The sequence below is a fragment of the Pteropus alecto genome, unplaced genomic scaffold (genome assembly GCF_000325575.1).
Source record: "Pteropus alecto unplaced genomic scaffold, ASM32557v1 scaffold76, whole genome shotgun sequence".
In the NCBI taxonomy this organism is placed as follows: Eukaryota; Metazoa; Chordata; class Mammalia; order Chiroptera; family Pteropodidae; genus Pteropus; species Pteropus alecto.
In genome coordinates this window covers 3,382,681-3,402,511 of record NW_006443138.1, presented here as the reverse complement: position 1 = coordinate 3,402,511, position 19,831 = coordinate 3,382,681, and the positions used below count along the sequence as shown (strand labels likewise).

The following is a 19,831-nucleotide window of genomic DNA, read 5'->3' as shown; positions in this document are numbered from 1 at the left end:
CAGTCAGATTTGCTTTGGCCTCAAAGAGCATGTTTATGTAAAATTAAATTAACACTGGCAGTGAGCTGCATTTTTTTTTTTTTTTATGGTGACATTGGTTAACAAAATCCAGTAAGTTTCAGGTGTACAATTCAACAATAAGGCATATACATTGCATTGTGTGTTCACTGCCTATAGTGCATTACATTTTTTACTTACCTTCCCCACGTTTGTTTTTGTCATATTTTGTATCATGTATGTGTATCTCTTAATTTGTTGTATTTACACGATCTTAACTACTTCTGTCTTCTAATCTTTATATTAGCCTTATAATTATTTAATCGACTACTTTTACTGTTTGCAGTGAAATTTTTTTTCTTGTATTATTTTAGCTTTGGCCTTTTTATTTTCACTTAAAGCCCTTTTAACATTTCTTGTAATGCCAGTTTAGTGGTGATGAACTCCTTTAGCTTTTGCTTGTCTGGGAAATTCTTTCTCTCTCCTTCAATTCTGAATGATAACCTTGCTGGGTATAGTATTCTTAGTTATAAATTTTTCCTTTTATCACTTTGGATATATTGTGCCATTCCCATCAGCCTGCAAAGTTTCCGTTGAAGAATCAACATATAGTTATAGGGGCTCCCTTGTATGTAACTGGCTGCTTTTCTCTTGCTACTTTTACAATTCTTTAACTTTTTAGCGTTTTAATTATGATGTGTCTTTTTGTGAGCCTCTTTGGGTTCATTATGTTTGGTACTCTCTAGGCTTCCTGGACTTGGATGTCTGTTTCCTTCACTAGGTTAGAGAAGTTTGCAATCATTATTACTTCAAATAAGTTTTCTGTTCCTTTCTCTCTGTCCTCCTTCTGGACCCTCTATGATGCAAATGTTGGTATGCTCAATGGTGTCCCAGAAATCCCTTAAACTACTCTCATTTTTCTTTTCGCTGTTCCATTTGGATGTTTTCCACTACTTATCTTTCAGATCGCTGATTCGATCTTTTGCTTCACTTGATCTAATGTTGATGTTCTCTAGTTTATTTTTTCATTGTGGTTATTTTATTCTTCAGTTCTAAATTTTTTTTTATATTCTCTATTTCTTTGTTCAAGTTCTTACCGAGTTCATGTATTCTCCTGAGTTTGATGACCATTGTTTCTAACTCTTTGTCCAGTGGGTTGCTTATCTTTGTTTCGTTTAGTCTTTTTCTGGAGTTTATTCTCTTCTTTCATTTGGAACATATTTCCTTGTCTTCTCATTTTGGCTCTGTTTGTTTTTATTTATCAGATCCACTACATTCCTGGTCTTAAAAGAATGTCTTATGTAGAAGATGTCATGTGGGGCCCAGTAACACAGTCCTCCTGGTCACCTGAGCCAGGTGACCCCTATGTGGGTTGTGTGTGCCCTTCTGTTGTAATTGGGCCTTAATTGCTGCTGGCACAGTGGTGGGTGGGGCTAACTTGTGTGAGCACTAGCTGCAACTACAATGAATAAGCTGTTGTGCATAGGCTGACCTTGTAGAACGGGAGTCACTCTAGCAGGGCCCCAGTTCCAGCCAAGACCTCCTATGTGGTGTATTGTTTATGGAGCCACTTGGGTGGGACTCCAGAGCAGTGTGAAGTTGGCTGTAGGGTACATTGGATCTGGAGCCTCTTGGGCAGAGCACCAGTGCGGGCTCAGGCACTTTGCTGTGCTTGCAGTCACTTGCAGGACCTACGTTATGAGCTGCAGTTCATTGATGCTTGTGTCAGGCTTGGATGCACTCGGGACAGGCTGTTACGCTAGCTGGGACTGGCCGCCAGTTTTGCCATGGTTGGGACTGTTTGGTTGGAGCTACAGTGGGAAAGGCCAGCCACCATTTGTGCCAGTTTGGGGGCCTTATGAAATATAGATATTATTAGCCTTATTTTATAGATGAGGAAACCGAGGTACAGAATAAGATACGGAAGTTAAATGATTTGCCCAAGATCATATAGCTAAACAGTATCAGAGTCCTGTATTTGAACTTGATCAGTATGGCTCCAGAGTCCATATACTTAACCATTACACTGTAGCTCAGACAAGTATTTATTAAGTCTTTTCTTGTTCCAGCACAGTATGCCAAGAGTCTTGGATACACAGCAATGAACAATCAGGAGAAATCAGTTCTTAATTCTCTGTGTCAGGGAGAGCCAGATACTTTAAGGACAGTTATCAGTGAAAGTCTCTGAGGCATTTGAGCAGAGACCTGGATGTTAAGAAGGATTTAATCATACAGGCATCTGTGAGAGGGTGTTCTGAGCAGAACAGTAAATGTGATGGCACAAATTAAGAATGAGCTTGGCTTGTTCAAGAGACAGAAGGTGGCACATGTACTGAACTATCTTCACTTCCTGAGTGAACTATCTTTCTCACTTCCTTCCTCTCTATGACTGACTGTTCCTTTTGTGTGGAATGCCCATTCAGTGCCCCTTTCACCAGTCTACATTAATTGTCCTGTAAGGCTTCAGTTTAGGGGTCCCCTCTGGGAAGTCAATACAGCCCCTTACCACCACATGGAGTAGGTGCCCTTCCCATGTTCCCAGCTGGCCTCACACTTATCACACCCTACTGAGTTTGTTGTTTTTACTTTAGGAGTTCCTGGAAGAGGGGCACTATCTAAGCTCAGAATACCCAGTCCTTAACATATATTGGGAGACATCCACGTTAGTTGAATGGATATTACCAAGGTCACATAGTAAATGGCAGAACCAGGACTGAAAATGAACTGTGTCTATTCTTAAAATTCATGGTTTTTTTACAATGTGCTGACAGATATAGTTTGAGAAGTATGAAATGTCTTGGCTTTCATCTAGCACAAGAATGTCAGAGATGGTGGGTGATTCGTCATGTGTTGGCAGCAGTTGTCTCAGTGCCATTTGTTCTTTGTGAGTGGTATAGGGTTGTGAGTTTGGCATAATGAGCTGAGCTGTCAGCAGCCTAATGGCAAAAACAAGGACATGTTTGACCAGTGGATTTAGCTTCGTGTTGGCTCTTTGGGAGAACAAGGGCAGGTGGTATGTGTAGTTGCCAAAGACTGGCTGTCGAGGTTTTCTCCTCTGGCTAGAAATTATTCTAACTTTCAATTTGGTGATAGACATTCTTCAAACGTGTTTTAAGAAAGGAAAAGATTAGTAGGATAATTAAAATGACACAGCATGATCCAAGAGAAATAGAACTGAATTGGGAGTCAGGAAGACCACATGTTGGCTTTAATACTTTGGATAAAATAAGCATTGGTTTCCCTGTGCGAAACTGGGAGACTGTTAAGTGCACATTCTGAAGTGTAACTAGAAGACACCATGGCTTCTTCCTGTTAGAGAAGCTGGGACTGAGGAGCAAATCCGGATAAAGCAGCCCAAGATGTGGGGAGTTCTCTGCTTTCTCATGCAGTTCCAGTGCTTTCCAGTAAATGGATTTGGGTGCTCTCTGATGTGCTTTGAATTCTTTAACATCAAGGCTTAAATGAATTCTTTAACATCAGGGCTTTTAAATGTCTGTTTGGAAACCCATTGTATCTTCCTAAGAGCCCTCTTATTCTTTTCAGTAATTCTGCAGCACTGTCATTTTTCCAGAGCTAAAAAATAAGCAGATTCAAGGCATGATATCCCTTGATTTCATGCTCCAGAGTTTTTTAGGGGCTTTTATTTCATCAGAATGTCTATGTTTTAAATCCCAGGGACATTCCTAAATAAACTATGAGGCTATGATTTATGAAATAATCTACGTTTGGTCTTGTCAAAGCTTTTTCAGTTCCAATCCATAAGTAGATCTTTGAGTTCATACTTCATGGTAAAACCAGTACAGACAGTCCCCAACTTACAATGTTCTGACTTAGAATTTTCAGACTTTATGATGGGGCAAGAGTGACACACATTCAGTAGAAGCCAGCTAGGCTAAGCCATGATGCCTGGTAAGTTAGGCATATTAAGTGCATTTTCAGTTTTTGATATTTTCAACTTATGATGGGTTTTTCAGGATATAACCCCATCATAAGTCAAGGAGCATCTGTACCATTTTAGAAACTTAAAACACTAAGATTTCTAAAAGTCATTATGGTAATAGACCTGTAGTATCTATTCTAATTCTTGGTTGTGTAAAAACCAGAGATAGATATAATTGTTAATACTTTATACTTGGTATTCACTAGAAGTCTCTCATCTTGTGACATTTTGAGACTCTCTACTTATTAGTCCAACAAAATCCTAGAAGGGAAGAGAATTTGTCCATTATTTTTAGGGGTGATGTAATTATTGTGGCTATCATAGATGAAAGAGTCCTGGGATGGTGTTTATGGTACTTGTGCCAAATCTTAGTGTCTCTCCATGTGTACTGGAACTTACAGAGCTTTTCCCTTTCCCCCATAGAGCAAACCACTATTATGGAGAGCCTCCCATCAGGCAGCTGATGGCCCTTAATTCCTAGTAAGACAGGCAATCAACATTTTATATCTCTGGGTTTTATTATTTTGCCGTTTACCCTGGTCTTTATATAACTGCCATGGACATATTAGTAATACCTGTGGACTTGGCTTCACTTTGTTAATATTCTGATCATCACTGAAGATCTGTTAGTCACACATTAGGGTCTTGTTGCCTTAATCTGATTCTGTACATCATGTTTCTCCTTGTCTCTTCTCTCTTGACATGATCTCTTCCATATTCATACTCATTCTTGTTGCATTATTCCAAGCTGCTTGGTCTGCCCAGGGGACTCGGAACTAGGCAAGATATCTCTAACCTAGGTCTCTAGAGACGTTGTTGTGGGGTTTTCTTTTCCTCCTCGTAACATATGGATTGCTTTTCCCATGAGCTGCCTGACACTGAGTTGTCATTTCTGACAGCTGCAGAATTACACTAATTCAGGCCAGGATCTGTATATCACTGCCTTATTAGCTATCAGGAAGCCTGGCAGTGGTCTGAAGATGTTTTCTTGCCTTTCATGTCTGTACTATGGTGTTTTTTTGGTTTTGGTTTTGTTTTCATTTTAATTAAAAGTACGAGGATTAGTAGTAGGATATTTTTCATTTTTGTTGTTTTTTAGGCGAGGCAACCCTTGGTTGACCTCACAGATTGCAAGGACCTTGTCAGCTTACAATGCCTTAGTTTTTATATTTTATGCCTACAGCACCTGGTCCTCCTAGGTGGTCTCCCATCCAAGTACTGACCAGGCCCAACCGTGCTTAGCTTTCAAGATCAGACAGAATCGGGCTTGTTCAGGGTGGCATGGCTATAGACAGTAGGGTATTTTTTTTAATCCCCATTTGGCCTCTCCTAAGATGATATAAGTTTTCTCAACAATTTTGAAGACTGTTACTTCCTTTGAGTAAATGATAGCTTTTATATTTATAAGCTGTTGACTTTGTTTCAGTTACTTCTATTTCCTATGCATAAAATGGGGGAAATACTGCATCATAGGATTGTGGTGAGGCTTAAACGAGGATAAATACTAAGTACTGGTACAGAATAGGTACTTGGTAAACCTAAGTTCCCCCTGTCTCCCTGGTGGATTGCCTTCACCACTCTAAAGCTTTTCCTAGCCTATGACCAAAGTGACTTCCATGTGTATGCTTAGGTTCTACATAGGCCTGCACTGTCCACTACAATAGCCACCAGCCACATGTGGCTGTTGAACCAAAACATATATGAAATAGTCCAAATCGAGACTATTTAAAATACTTGTTTAAAATACCAGATTTCGAAGACTTGGTTCAAAAGCAAAAAAGTAAAATCTCATTAATTTTCTTGTATTGCTTACATGTTGAAATAGTAATATTTTTATATATCAGGTTAAAATAGGTACAGTTTCCCCTTTTTTAACTTTAATGTGGTCACTAAATAATTTTAAATTACATATGTGGTCCTATTATGTTTCTCTTGGACTGTGCTTATTTGAGTCCTGAAGAGGCATTGTATGCAGAAGGAAAATAGTCTCACGAACCAAGGAATTAGGCAACGTTTAAATGCAGATGTATAAATACAAGAGAATACATGTAATATAACACATTAAGCAGTTATATTTAATTTCTAGAATATTTGTTTAAAACATCTAAGTTTTGTGCTCTTAAAGGAAACTTATTGATGCACAGTGGAAATAAGTTTTCTCCAGTGTTCAAAGCTTATTACAAATAATTTTTTAGCAATGTTGTCACTTTGAAAAACTGAAGAGTTATATCTTCCTTGGTGGCAAGTATTTAACCTTTGAGGTCTTTGAAAATGTCAGGAGTTCCTTTGAAGTCAAATTTAAATGAATAAGAGTAATCAAGTTGTAAAACACTTTGTATAAAATAATTAGACCAACATTTTTCTCATGATTCATAACAGACTACAGGCAATCCCTGTGGAGTTTTAAAAAATGTTTTGATCAATAACAATATGGGTAGAATAAGTATATAACTCCCCAGGGGCATATATTATAACCCTTTATGCCTTTGTTTTGTTTTTTTAAAATTATTATAGTTATATTTGAATATATGAACCAATAAGACCTAAGTAAATATGGGCTGTACAAAAGAAGTGCTATTTGTCTCATGGGTGGTGTGGGGGGAAGAAAGTATAGATAGAAAAGGAAAACGAGACCAAATTTTCTACATTGCTTGTTTTTTCCCTCATGTTCATAGATGCTTGTTGCCAACATTGACTTGGGTCCTACTATTTTGGACATTGCTGGCTATAACCTGAATAAGACACAGATGGATGGGATGTCTTTATTGCCAATTTTGGTGAGTATAAACCCTTCTATCAGGTCTGAGCCAAGATTCTGAAATAAATTCCAGGTTGTGTAAATTTAGACTTAAAAATTTAAATCTTAAAACTGTTAAATTTGGGGAACAGATAATAGAATTTTTCTTTTATCTGTAGCAAGAAGTTTTCTTTTAAAAAAAGACTGGACCACGTATAAAGAGTCTATATCCTTCCTTTCTCTCCTCATCCCCCCCCGCCCCAAAAAATCATCATAAACAAGGTTAAGACAGGTGATAAATTGGGAAAATATTTACAACTTTTGTGGAAAAGGTTAATAAATCCTAATGGATGAGTTCTTAGAAAGCAACTATTAATATCTTAATAGAAAAATGGGCAAAAGAAGTAACTAACCAACTCATAGAGGAATTAAAAATGGCCAAAGTAAATGCAAAAAGATTGTCAGTGCCAAAGAAATGTTTAACCGAAGGAGGCCTTTATCTCCTATATAACTGGCAGAGATTAAAAGGATTAATACCCAGTATTTGCAGAATTCTGAGAAAATGTGAACTACATAGACTCTGTTCATAAAAGTGTAATCAGTATAAGCTATCAGAAAGCTAATTTAATAAGACATATCACTTCAGAATACACACATCAAGCAGTCCCATTTAGGAATTTATTTTAAGAAAACAAAATTCATTCAAAAAATATTCAAGTACCTAATTATGTGCCTGGTACTGCACAGAGCTAAATATAAAAAATGTACAAATAATATTAATAGAAGAAAATGGAAAACCTAAATGTCCAGTAGGGAATTGGTTAAATTGCTGCACAATTAATAGAATATTAAACCAACACTAAATGATATAGATCTGTATATGTTGACTTGGAAAGACGCCTGTCACATACTATAGGGAGAAAAGGAGGTTTTACAACAGCATCTCTTCTCTATTAAAAATATTTGAATATGTTTAAGCATAGAGAAGTTTGGAAGGATCAGTACTAAAATATTTTAGGCATATGGTGACTCTTACTCATTGATATGTCCAAATCTACTACCATTTATTATTAGGTAGCATACTCATTCAAGAGAATACATGTAACTCACATTAGTTACGAAATACAAGAAATACCCATGAACCCCTTGTCCCATTTAAGAATTCGGTTATTCCCAGTCCTAGTGCATCTACCAGTGTGCTCCTCCCCATCCTATCCCTCACCTGTCCCATGGGAGTGATCACTTTACTGAATGTCATGGTTATCATTCTTTGGCTTTTATTTTTTAGTAAGTATCATGTACATATCCCTAAACAACTTACCTAGTTTTGACTTTGTTTCGCGCTTTAAAAATGATATTCTATTGGATGTCATCTGGGACTTTTTTCAGTTCAGCATTGTTTCCAGATTGATCCATGTTGGTCACAGATGCCTAATATTCCATTGTATGAATGCATGACAACTTACCTGTTTCCTTGTCAGTCAGTGGACATTTGTGTTGTTTTAGGAACAGTGCTGCTATAGTATTTATACATCTCTCCCAGTGAACATGTGTGTATACCAAGGTTACAGGACCTGCACATGTTCATTTCTACAACTATTACTGAGTTAATTTACAAAATGGCCATTAACTTACATTCTCACCTGCTATGAATGGGAATTCCTTTTCTGTATGAAACTGTTAGACAACTTAATTTCTGCCAATCTAGTGGGTAAAAATGACCAAAATTGTATTTAGTCCTATAGTGCATTTCTTTATTAATAAGGTGAATCTTTTTTTCTAATAGCTTAAGTCACTTACCATACATTTCACTAAAGTTTACAATTCACCAGTTTCGGGTATATTCACAGAGTTGTGCAGCCACACCATAATCTAATTTTAGAACATTCTCATCACCCCCAAAACATTAGCAGTCACTCTCTCATTGCTCCCTCTTCCAGCACCAGGCAAGCACTAATCTATGTTCTGTCTCTATAGATTTGCCTATTGTGGACATTTTGTGTTAAACAGAATCAAACATGTGACTTCCTGTGACTAGTTTCTTTCACTGAGCATAATGTTTTCAAGGATCATCCACAGTACTTCATTAGTTTTTATTGCTGAACAATATTCTGTTGTATGGATATACCACATTTATTCATTCATTCGTAGGTTGATAGACATTTGGGTTTCCCCTGTCTGGCTATTAATAATGCTGCTGTGAACATTTGTGTACAAATTTTTGATGGACAGATGTTTTCAGTTCTCTTGGATATATAACTAGAAGTAGAATTGCTGGGCCACATGGTGACTTTATGTTTAACCTTTTGAAGAACTGTCATGCCGTTTCTGAAGCAACTACACCATTTTATAAATTCCCACGAGTATTATACAAGGGTTCCAATTTATACACATCCTCACCAACACTTGCCGTTATCACATATCATGGGGGTGTAAAGTGGTATCTCATTGTGGTTTTGATTTGCCTTTTCCTAACGACTGATGATATTGAACATCTTGTCATGTGTTTAGTGGACATTTGTATGTCTTTGGAGAAATGTCTATTCAGATCCTTGCCTATTCCTAATTGAGTTTTTGATCGGTGAATCATTTTTATATATGCCTTTTGTGTATCTTCCTTGTGAAGTGACTGTTTTGTCCATCATATTCCCCATTCGTGACTTATCTTTTCCCTTCATTAAGATACGAGAACACAGGAGTTGAATGTATAAATTGTCTCTTTTATGATTAGTGTTCTTTGTCTCTTGTTTATAAAAATGCTTCTGAACCTCGAGGTCAGAAAACAGTTCTGGATTTTCTTCTAAACTTTTTGTGCTTACATTCAAGTCCTGGATATATCTAGAATTGATTTTCTTGTACGAATTGGGATCCCATTTCAGTTTTTTCTCTGTACTCAAATTGTCTTTTCTAGTCCATGGATCTCTCATGCCAGTATCATACTGTCTTGTTATAAAGCTGTATAATTTAAGTCTTTGGGCACACCTCTCTCACTGATCTTAGGATCCTAGCTACCACTTACATAAACTTCAAAAACAGCTTTTCAGATTACCTGAAAAATCATATTGGCCTTTGGTTGGAATTGAAATTTTACATCTTTTAACTTTCTTCATATAATTCTTATTACCAGATACTGTGGGAGCCCAGGCAGACTGCCCCAAGATATCCCACAATGGTGTGTTGATTGATTAAAGTTACTTAAGAAACTGCCTGTTCAAGAAGAAAACCCCGACCTCTCTATCCCCCTGTAAGCAGGAGATGAATCTCCCATTTGATAGCTGTCCGTTTTGCTTCTGAAGGTTGAGAGACAACCTTATCACAGAGTTAAAAGAATCCAGAGTCAAAAGCTTATATAAACAAGCTTTGTACTGCCTTTAGTAATTTACTACCGAGCCCCAAACTTTGTTTAGATTCCTAATGAATACCCAAACCTGGCTTAGATTCCTTTCTAATGAGCACTAACTTTATTTTTCCTGTCACTTTGTCACAAATTTATAGTTTGTCTAAAAAGTATAAAAGTACCTGGTTCGATCATTTCTTTGAGCCTCATGATCTGAGCATCATATTGCAATTTCCCCATGAACACATATTAAATTGGTTTTTCTCCTTAGTCTTGTGTCAGTTTACTCTTGTACTTCTAGTCCAGTCATAAGGACTAAAAGGTAGAGGGGGGAAATTCTCCCCCTCCCCAACAAGTTCATGGTGTCTTTGTTCTGACCATGAAGTAGTACTTTGAAACCATTGCAGTCCTTAGCACACCAGCCCTGTTTAATATGTTAGTGCTTGTTGTGTGTATTAAACTATAAATTTCTTAGTATGAGCTTAGAGTAGTTCTTATGTAGAGTTTATTGTTTATTCTAGTCTGGACTTCCAGCTTCTTGCCCTGTAACTGATATTCTTGCTTAGCCACTTTGTAGGTTCATGTTCCTGACCAGCCTCACAGAAATAGTCTTGAGCAGTAACTATTAAATGTTCAAAGCATTTGACCATCACTTGTAAGCGCTCTGTAAATACCAGACATGATACTCAGTAGCTTTCATATGCATCAGTTGTAGTCTTTCCCTTTAGTTACTTAGTGAACAGTATAATTAGTTGTGACTCCCAAATCCCCTTTAGCGGAATACATAATTTTTTGGTCTTTTTCAGTCTATATGTCTCGTAGGAACTACTTTTGCTCTTCTTTCTAGAAAGGTGCCACTAATGTGACCTGGCGATCAGATGTCCTGGTGGAATATCAAGGAGAAGGTCGTAATGTCACTGACCCAACATGCCCTTCTCTGAGTCCTGGAGTATCTGTGAGTAATAGTTTGAGTTGGCTTAGCTTTCTTACCAGCAGCACAGTGAGGCATTAGTATAGATAGATGTCAAGTACTGAAACCTTTAATCTGAGTCCTACTCCTCCGTCACATGACTGTGGGAAATTAATAGATGCACAATGCAATAATTCTGAAAATGAAAATAATCCTAAAAATGATGGTGTTGACCTATTGTCATAATGTGTACTTCAAATTCTTCTAATTTTTGTAACAAGTGCACACATCTACCTATATTTCTTTATCAACACCCCTTCCTGTTTTCCTACCCTTCAAACAGCAGTACCATTTTTTATTAGGAATGTTATCAATGGCATCCAGTTGAGACATGGGGATCCCATCTGTAGCCATGCCACCATGAGGGTCTTACATTGGTGGCTACCAGGCTGGTCGTGGAGGTGATAACAGCATCGGCCTCGCTTTGGAGAATGAAAAATAGGCTTCCATTTTAGCAAGGTGTTAAGCTATAGTTAAGAACCAACCAAAAGTCGATATAGGAGAAATGAAGAAATGAGTTAGAGTTTAAGTCTTTTTTAGTGATAAGAACACTCATAAATTACTTACCGCAAATGACTCCACAAAGCTCATTTTAGCCTTGGATGACAGTTCCTAATATATCTTACAAGTGACTCATTTGAATATTGATTTCCTCTCCTTATGAACTACATTTTACAGGTGCCCATTACAACTAATTCTTGTCGGATTAGCAGACAGGCATGGCAACAGTCTATAAACACACACCACAGTCATGCGTTCCTTAGTCAAGTTAGCCATCAGAAAGGAACAAAGCCTCACATCTATTTTGATTCACTTCTCTGTGGAAGATTTCTAATTTCTATCCAGTTGTATGTCTGGTTTGAGCCAGCTTGGTTGCCCCTGCAGGCAAGTAGGTAGTTGTTACTATCTTCATTTAACTTTTTAAATATCTCTACAGCAATGTTTCCCAGATTGTGTGTGTGAAGATGCTTATAACAACACATATGCCTGTGTGAGGACCATGTCAGCACTGTGGAACTTGCAGTATTGTGAGTTTGATGACCAGGAGGTAAGAAGTCCTGCTGCCTCCCCTACCCTTGTGTTTGTGTCTTTTGCAAGAGTGCTTGGATGGCAGAAGAGCAATTCCGAGGATTCTCTAGAGAAGATGTGTTTATCTGTACTTCCACTTAGGTTTCCTTCAGTTAAGAAAATAGAATACCCCAAGACTTCTTTATGACCTTTCTGGATGGGGCTTTCTCCACTCCTACCACCACCCAGATGTACACTTTAAATGCACAGGCCACTTTTTCAGAATGCTGTATGCCTACTCTCTTTGATTCCCTGCTACTTTGGGATAAGGGTAAGACACTTCAACTTGTTCAGAAATTTGTCCCCATGACAGCATGGTCCAGTGCTGCTCAAATAGGTTAGTAGTGGGGGTCAGAGGCAGGACCAGGCTTCTAGCCAGCACAGATCAGTGTGGATTATCTGAAGGATCACATGAACTCCAGTCCCTTGGGGTTTCATACCATATCAGAAGGTGCTAACCAGCCCCATCTGGCAACCCACATCTTGCCATATGGAGCTGATGCTCAAGTTTCTCAGAAATTGACTTACTCACCATTTGCTTGTAGCTTGTAAGCACTTTAGACAACAGGCAAGAGAGTTCCCCTCAAACTCAATTCCTGTTCCCCTTCTCCTATAACATTCATGTTTATCAGTGTCATAACTATAAGTGATAGTCTGAGGGCAGCCATTTGAAGCCATTACAGGCAAAATTTACCTACCATCTTCTTAGCCTATCACTTGATTCCAGTTTGGAGAACAAGTACAGATGGCGGGCCCGGCGGGGATAGTGATACTAGACATTGTTGGAAAGAATAGTACCTTTTGGAGATACGTCCAAAACTCTTTTTTAAAATAAGAAAACTAACACTTGTACAACAAAGGTTAGAGTCTTTCCTTATCTATTCTCATTTGAATCTTTATAATTCTAAGGCAAAAATAAACCTTCACATGTCAACTCCTGTTCAGTAACTTTATAAATAAGTCTAGTTTGAGACCTTGCCATTTGAGGGTCCTGCCTTCTGCTCTCTGCTTTAATTATAGAAAGTAAATCCCTCCACCCCCACTGCTCCCACCTGACTCTGCCTGAAACAAGCCCTTCTCCAGCACGTGGGCCATAGACCCGAAGCAATTTAACCTCCAGAACAGATGCTCCATTGTCTCATGTATACCCTTGGGCTCTTTGAGCATCTTGAGACCAGATGATATTTTCTTGGGCATTGGTGGTTTGTCTACCTCCTTCCTCCCCTTTTATAAATAATTCACATGAGGAGTATTTCTTTCAGTGTAACTCTTATTCTTTTCTCTCATCCATCCTTTTATTTCCTGTAGGTGTTTGTAGAAGTCTATAACTTAACTGCTGACCCACACCAAATCACTAACATTGCTAAAAGTATAGACCCAGAGCTTTTAGGAAAGATGAACTATCGGCTAATGATGTTACAGTCCTGTTCTGGACCAACCTGCCGCACTCCAGGGGTTTTTGACCCCGGGTAAGTTTCCGTTTTCTTCAGTGACTTTGCCAAGCTGTTTCTAGCAGTCATGCTCTTAAAGGCAGAGCCTGATGGCAGAAAATCACTAACATTGCTAAAAGTATAGACCCAGAGCTTTTAGGAAAGATGAACTATCGGCTAATGATGTTACAGTCCTGTTCTGGACCAACCTGCCGCACTCCAGGGGTTTTTGACCCCGGGTAAGTTTCCGTTTTCTTCAGTGACTTTGCCAAGCTGTTTCTAGCAGTCATGCTCTTGAAGGCAGAGCCTGATGTGTCCTTTTTGCTTTGAGCTGATCTGTGTTTCTCATTCTTCCGCTTTAGGGTGGAAATACTTGGTGCATGAGCCTGCTGTGCTGGGAAAAATAGCTGTTTGAATCTTGTGCTCTTTGATGCCAGTCGGTGCTTTAGTTAGCCCTGCTCCTCACTACTGGGGCTCTTCTGCCTCTCCACTTGGCTGTGCTTCTTGTCACTGTACCAACTGATTGCACTACTGACACCTGGGGCTACTTTAAAGTAACGACCAAGTGTTACCCTGCTCCCTAGTGCTTCTAAGAGCATATGCCTTCATTTCTCAGGCACCCCAATTATAGAAATGTGAATGTTTGCCAGTAAATGTAATATATTAGACAATGAAATAGGTGTAAACTCTCAAATGTTGAAATGTATAAGCCCACTGCAGTATGTGAAGGTAGAAAAGATGTTTAACTATCGCCTATTAAGTCAGCTCTTTTCCTCCCACTCTCTTAAACAGTATCTTGTCACCAGTAACACCAGGCTCAGCACACCATGCGTTTGAGCCGCCTTTGGCAAGAAGCCTGTCATCTTTTGCTTTAAAATTATGAAACTAAAAATCAAACTTTCATTGGGAAAGGATTTTTCAGTTCTTATACTCTGTGGGAGAGAGGGAAGAATAATGTCCTACGCTGATAGAAAGTAGTAACTTAATTTTTTAGCGATCTCCATGAGAAGTGATATCTTCAGTCTCAATGAAAGGGGCATGTAAGTTAATGAGTAGAGAAACTGGTGGATTATAGACTGCTTACTAAAAAATGTAATACTTTTGTTTTTAAATACAGCTGACCCTTGAACAACATGGGTTTGAATTGTGCGGGTCTACTTATATGTGGATTTTTTTCAATAAGTATAGTCGGCCCTTCGTATCTTCGGGTTTCACATCCATAGGTTCAGCCAATCATGGATCAAAAACGGTATTTTTGCATTTCCAACCATGGATCAGAAATATGTACCGTTTTTGATCCGTGATTAGTTGAATCTGTGGATGTGAAAGTCTGACACTTGGATTTTCAGCTGTGTGGGGTTTGGCATCACTAACCCCCAGGTTGTTCGAGAGTCACCTGTTGTATACAGAGTCAAAGACACATGGATGCCAGCAAACTAAAACTATGTAACAATACAGAGATAACATTTTTCATAATTTTATATCATTTAACCTAAATAACTTTTTTATATGGATATTCTTGTTAATGCAGTGATTGGTCAAGCCTTCTAACTGCCCAGTTTTGGTCTTTTCTCCAAGTTAGTGAGAAGTGGGTCCTCACGTGGTATCAATTACTTGAAATAGGAAGTTCAGTCTGTAAGATAAAAAGCGTAAGACACCTAGTTGACACATGCTGATTTTGCAGTTTACAATAGCTACTTTGATCAAACCAAATAAAGTTAGATGTCTGTAGTAGTGTTTGGCTGACTCTTGGGGTTTAAGGCCAACATCTAATTAAATCTTGAGGATCAAGGGACTTGGGCATCTTGGACTAGGGTGTTTGGCCAGCATCCCTGAGCAGCTGCTGCTAGAACACAGACCTGCTACACCAGCCGGCATCCAGTTGGCCAGGACAGCAGCAGCAGCCACCCTGTTTCTTCTGAGCATCTGGCCTTAATGTTAGAAGGACTCACCCACAGACCTTCCATACAACCCTTAGAGCCCAAGCAGGTCCATTTCAAATGCAGAGGTAGAGCTTAAGAGTCATGATTTGCCCAAGGGGGTCACCCTGTTAGGAACTGATAAGATCTCCTGACTTCCAGGCAAACATTTTTTTTTTTTTAACACTAAATTGTGTTGCATACATTTTAGAAGCTTATAACTAAGATTCTAGATGCTGGTTTTGCTGCTGGTATGAGCTTGAGCTATTGAAACTCTGATTCTAGGAGAAGGGAATGATGTCCTAAGGATGGAAAGCAGTAACTTAGCCATCTTCATGTGAAATGGTAGAGAGGAATATATGTGAATGAATAGAAGAACGGATTATAGTTTTAGAACTGATTTTCTTTTAAATGCCTTAGCCATAGCTTATTCTTTCTTACCAAACCTTTAGGCATATAGATTCCCACGGGCCCAATCCAGCCACCACCTGGAACACAGTCACAAACATTCATTTACGTATTGTGTGTGGCTGCTTTTACGCTTCAACAAAGTTGGGTAGTTGAGACAGAGACTATATGGGCCTATAAATCCTAAAATATAATCTGGCCCTTTACCAAAAAAAAAAAAATTGGCCAGCCCTTGCTCTAAAATAGTTTGTCCCAAGAGATAGCAGATAAAAGTAAAATACAATGTTATTTCTAGCCTGCACATGTAAAATCTTTTTCTAGCCAATCTGTATTCTTTGCATCTGCCATGTCTCAACTCAAGTTACCATTCGGCATTTATTCTTTCCCTGGGATAGCAAAATAAGTTATTTTATGTGCCAGACATTGTACATGAATTGCCTTACTATTTTATGGGTAGCTAGAGGGCTTAATGACTTACCTAAGTTCATAATGAGCCAGATTCAAACTCAGGCCTGCAGTACATACCTGTGCTCTTATGCACCACAGTCTGGGTCTTAACTGCAAAAGAAGAAAGGGCTTTGAAACTACTGGTAGGGCTTTCAGCAAAGGCTAGACTCTTCCATCAGGCTGCTTTATACCTTAGGGATCACCCCCTCCTCAAAAAAAAAAAACTCAAATCTTGCCGCCTCCTATAATGCTTTCAGGATTAACCTTACTTCATCTTCCTTCTCTCCTCTCCACTTGTATGACATCGCCTCGTGCTCACTGCCTTGTGATGGAAATGCCCTTAGTAAGCACTCCCGTTTTGTACTAAGAACTTTGCCACGAGATTCCCTTCTGGTGATGTAATTGTTCCTTTTATGTCTCTTCCTGCTGTCCCTTCCACTTAACATTCTAAATGAAGTACTCGGTGGCTAACATCAGTTTATGTGACATCTTTTATTTTTCTTCCCCAGATATAGGTTTGACCCGCGTCTCATGTTCAATCATGGCAGTATCAGGACTCGAAGATTTTCAAAACATCTGTAGCAACCTCTGCAGTTGGATCTCTGAACACCTTTCTGATGAAGTGATTATAGTAGGTGTCTGTAGCTAGTCTTTAAGACCATGCCTGGAAGAGTTTCTGGACTGGCTTTAAGTCCTGTTCTAAAAGGCAGCCCAATCAGCTGGCTTCCTTGTGCAATGTGTTAATACTGTGAACCCTGCCCATGTGTCAGGAGTGGCTGTCCCTGGTCTCTTAACTCAGCTGATAACAGATGCTCCTGAGGTCTTTATTCTCACCATACTGTCCCCTATCTGTCTTGGCATTCCAGTTCCCCATTATTCCTCATGTGGTCAAAGTCTAAATTTATAAATCTATTCAGATAAATGGCAATACTTTAGGGGGGAAATGTTTTTGGTATACAGCTTGACCTGAAATCAAAGGACCTGCATATAGCTTTTCAGATTGAGCACTTCACAATCAAAAGTACTAACATCACATGGCTTGAAGAATAACTTAGAGCTGACTCATCTGATTAAAAACAAGTACATTGTTTTTAGGTTAGGAGAAATATAACATCCATCACAGTGTGATAAGGTCACAAATTCAAAATGTGTCAACCAAGCCCTTTTCTTTTTTTTTTTTTTTTGGAATTCTGGGCTGGTGCTACACTGAAATAGAACAGTAAATTTTTAGTGAAGGCTAATTCCAGGTAGTTATTGAAGGTGATAGCCATCTACTTTCCAGTGGCTGCTAACCACATGGAGTACCAGTTAACACCAGGGCTACTGAGGGAATGTCTCTTCTATGAACACTTTCCCCTGAGCTCTGAAAAATAAAGTGGCTTAGGTTTCTCAGCAGAGAAAAAATTCCAAGGGTTAGTGAAGGTTGTATTTTCTGAGGGCCTTCTGTAGATAGGGCTCTAGTTGGGATGCAGTAAGTGCCTGTCCAGCAGGGAGTCTGGGTTTCAGCCCTACATGAGGTTGCTTTGACCCTCTCTGCATTTTACTGACATTCTGTTTAACATATAAAAATTTCTTACAGTTGATGCAAAGTACCAACTACTTTACCCTACCTTCTTCCCTTTCAGATAAGTTCTTCCCGAGTTTTTGGAGTCTTGTATAAGTTGGGCCCCATTAGCTATTTTCCCGTCAAAACCAGATCTTGAGGATTCATCTTCTCTGCTTATGTTCATAACACCTACATTTGTATGTTTCTTGGCTCAAAGGCCAATTCTGTTTCCACTGTTTTCTTCACAAGAAAACTAATCAGTGATAGGACAGCAGGGGAGGAGGAAGAGTTGTGGTTTATAACCTGTTCAACTCAGGCAACAGTCATTTTAGCTTTAAGATCTTAGGTTGAGCTTTAAGCACTTTGTAAGACATGGCCATAGCAGCTTTTCTATCAGAATTCCAGATAGCCATGATGGGTTCATAGCCATTGGGTTTATTCCTTTACCTCGTGCAATCCCATTAATTGTGGTATTTAGAGGTGAACTAGGCAAATGAAATGAACACCTCTGCTGTGAATATAGGGGAAAAAATTCTTAAAATTTCGTAACTGAAAGCAAACTACAATGTTGAATATGGGTATTGGCTTCATTCTACACTTTTGATTCATAACATTAATCAGTCAACTTCTACATTAATGCAAGTTGACCATAGTTATTCCTGAATAAAAAGAAACCAACTCTTAACCAGGTCTTGTACTGTGATGTTATATTATTAGTTTATGATGCTGGTTCCTGAAAGTCGTAAGAGTAACACACAAGTCAGCTGCCAATAATCTCCCTGCCACACTGCTCTTACATTCAGCAGATTCCTGTTTGGGTGGTGGGGATGTGGTTGAGGCCCTCTCTGCACCTCTCTTATTTTTGGTACATTTCCTACCTAACTTTTGAATGGCTTCTAATTTGACTTTCTCTTGGACTGGCTTCATTCTGGATCTGTGCTAAAATCTAAATTCATTTTTTTGTTAACAGGCCTAGCAGACTACAAAACACACTGAACTTTTCAGAATGTCTATGTACCCACTGCAAGAGGCTTGCCTTGTTTCTCTCTTAATTGTACTGATTTAAATTTTGATTATTTTAAGAAGGCCAGGTTCTTATCTGTGTCCTTCAGAATAGACAACTCTATTAGTAATGAACAGAGGCCATAGGAATGAAGAGACTTTGCCTTATAAGATTACCTATTACATAGCTCTTCCTCAGACAACAAAGTGGGCAACACCTTTTGAATATCTCTGAATTCGACCAACGGTGCTGTTGCAAAATACACTTTTTTTGTGGTCAGTACATTTTTTTGTCAATAGAAATTGACAACACGTGGGATTTTGTACAAAATAGTAACCATAGTCATGGAAGTTATACCTTAATCTGTAAGATATTCTTAAACTTAAGTGTCTAAATTAAGGATTAGTACTTTTTTAACAAAAGATGAATTGTCCCAGGATCCTTATTAAGAAAAAGCAAAGGGTATTTAAACTGATCCACCAATGGAACTTGATGGGAATATTTGGGTTCTTTAGTTTTACCACCACTTTGGTCCCACTGAATTTTGTGACTTCCTATGTTCTCATCATCTGTTCCTAGAAGTTATTCTGTCCTGGCTATATGTCACTTTAGTCATTTGACTTAGAAAGTGCCCTTCAAAGGACCCTGTTCACTGCTGCACTTTTCAACGAATTAAAATTTATTTCTGTTCTAGTGGAAATGTGTCCTTTGTTTTAGTCCACAAGTAGTAATTTTAACGTGATGCTGTTTTAATGATTTAATCACTCACCTAGTACTGAAGGATGGGCCGTTTCCACACCGGTTACCATAGTCTTTACCTAGACAGCTCTTCTGTGGTCCCTGCTGACCGAGATCCCTAAGTGAGCACCATGGAGAAAATCTTTCCTGAAAAATCTGTATGCATTTACAGGTTTGGAGAAAAATTGTCTAACATTGGCTGGCTTTAAATTAGATAAACTAAGCTCACCTTTGAAGGTGCTTTGCCTTGATGTCTAGTCATGTGATCAGTTGCCCCAAATACAGAATGAC

General features: G+C 38.6%; 1 protein-coding gene and 1 pseudogene across 2 annotated transcripts in view; one reads left to right on the top strand and one right to left on the bottom strand.

Moving 5' to 3' along the window:
- The window catches only part of GNS (glucosamine (N-acetyl)-6-sulfatase), a 40,938-nt gene extending 21,443 nt beyond the window's left edge, over positions 1-19,495 (top strand). Inside the window, exons 10-15 of one of the 2 annotated variants that reach the window (XM_015598515.2) lie at positions 6,613-6,714; positions 10,859-10,966; positions 11,919-12,029; positions 13,358-13,408; positions 13,609-13,718; positions 16,763-19,495. In XM_015598515.2, coding sequence (XP_015454001.1) covers positions 6,613-6,714; positions 10,859-10,966; positions 11,919-12,029; positions 13,358-13,408; positions 13,609-13,718; positions 16,763-16,835 — 555 coding nt within the window. In that variant the 3' untranslated portion in view covers positions 16,836-19,495. Of the gene's footprint in view, positions 1-6,612; positions 6,715-10,858; positions 10,967-11,918; positions 12,030-13,357; positions 13,519-13,608; positions 13,719-16,762 lie in introns of both variants that reach the window. The other variant, XM_006923705.3, reaches the window with a different exon arrangement.
- LOC112472373 lies at positions 5,112-5,230 on the bottom strand (annotated as a pseudogene).
- Positions 19,496-19,831: the final 336 nt, after the last annotated feature.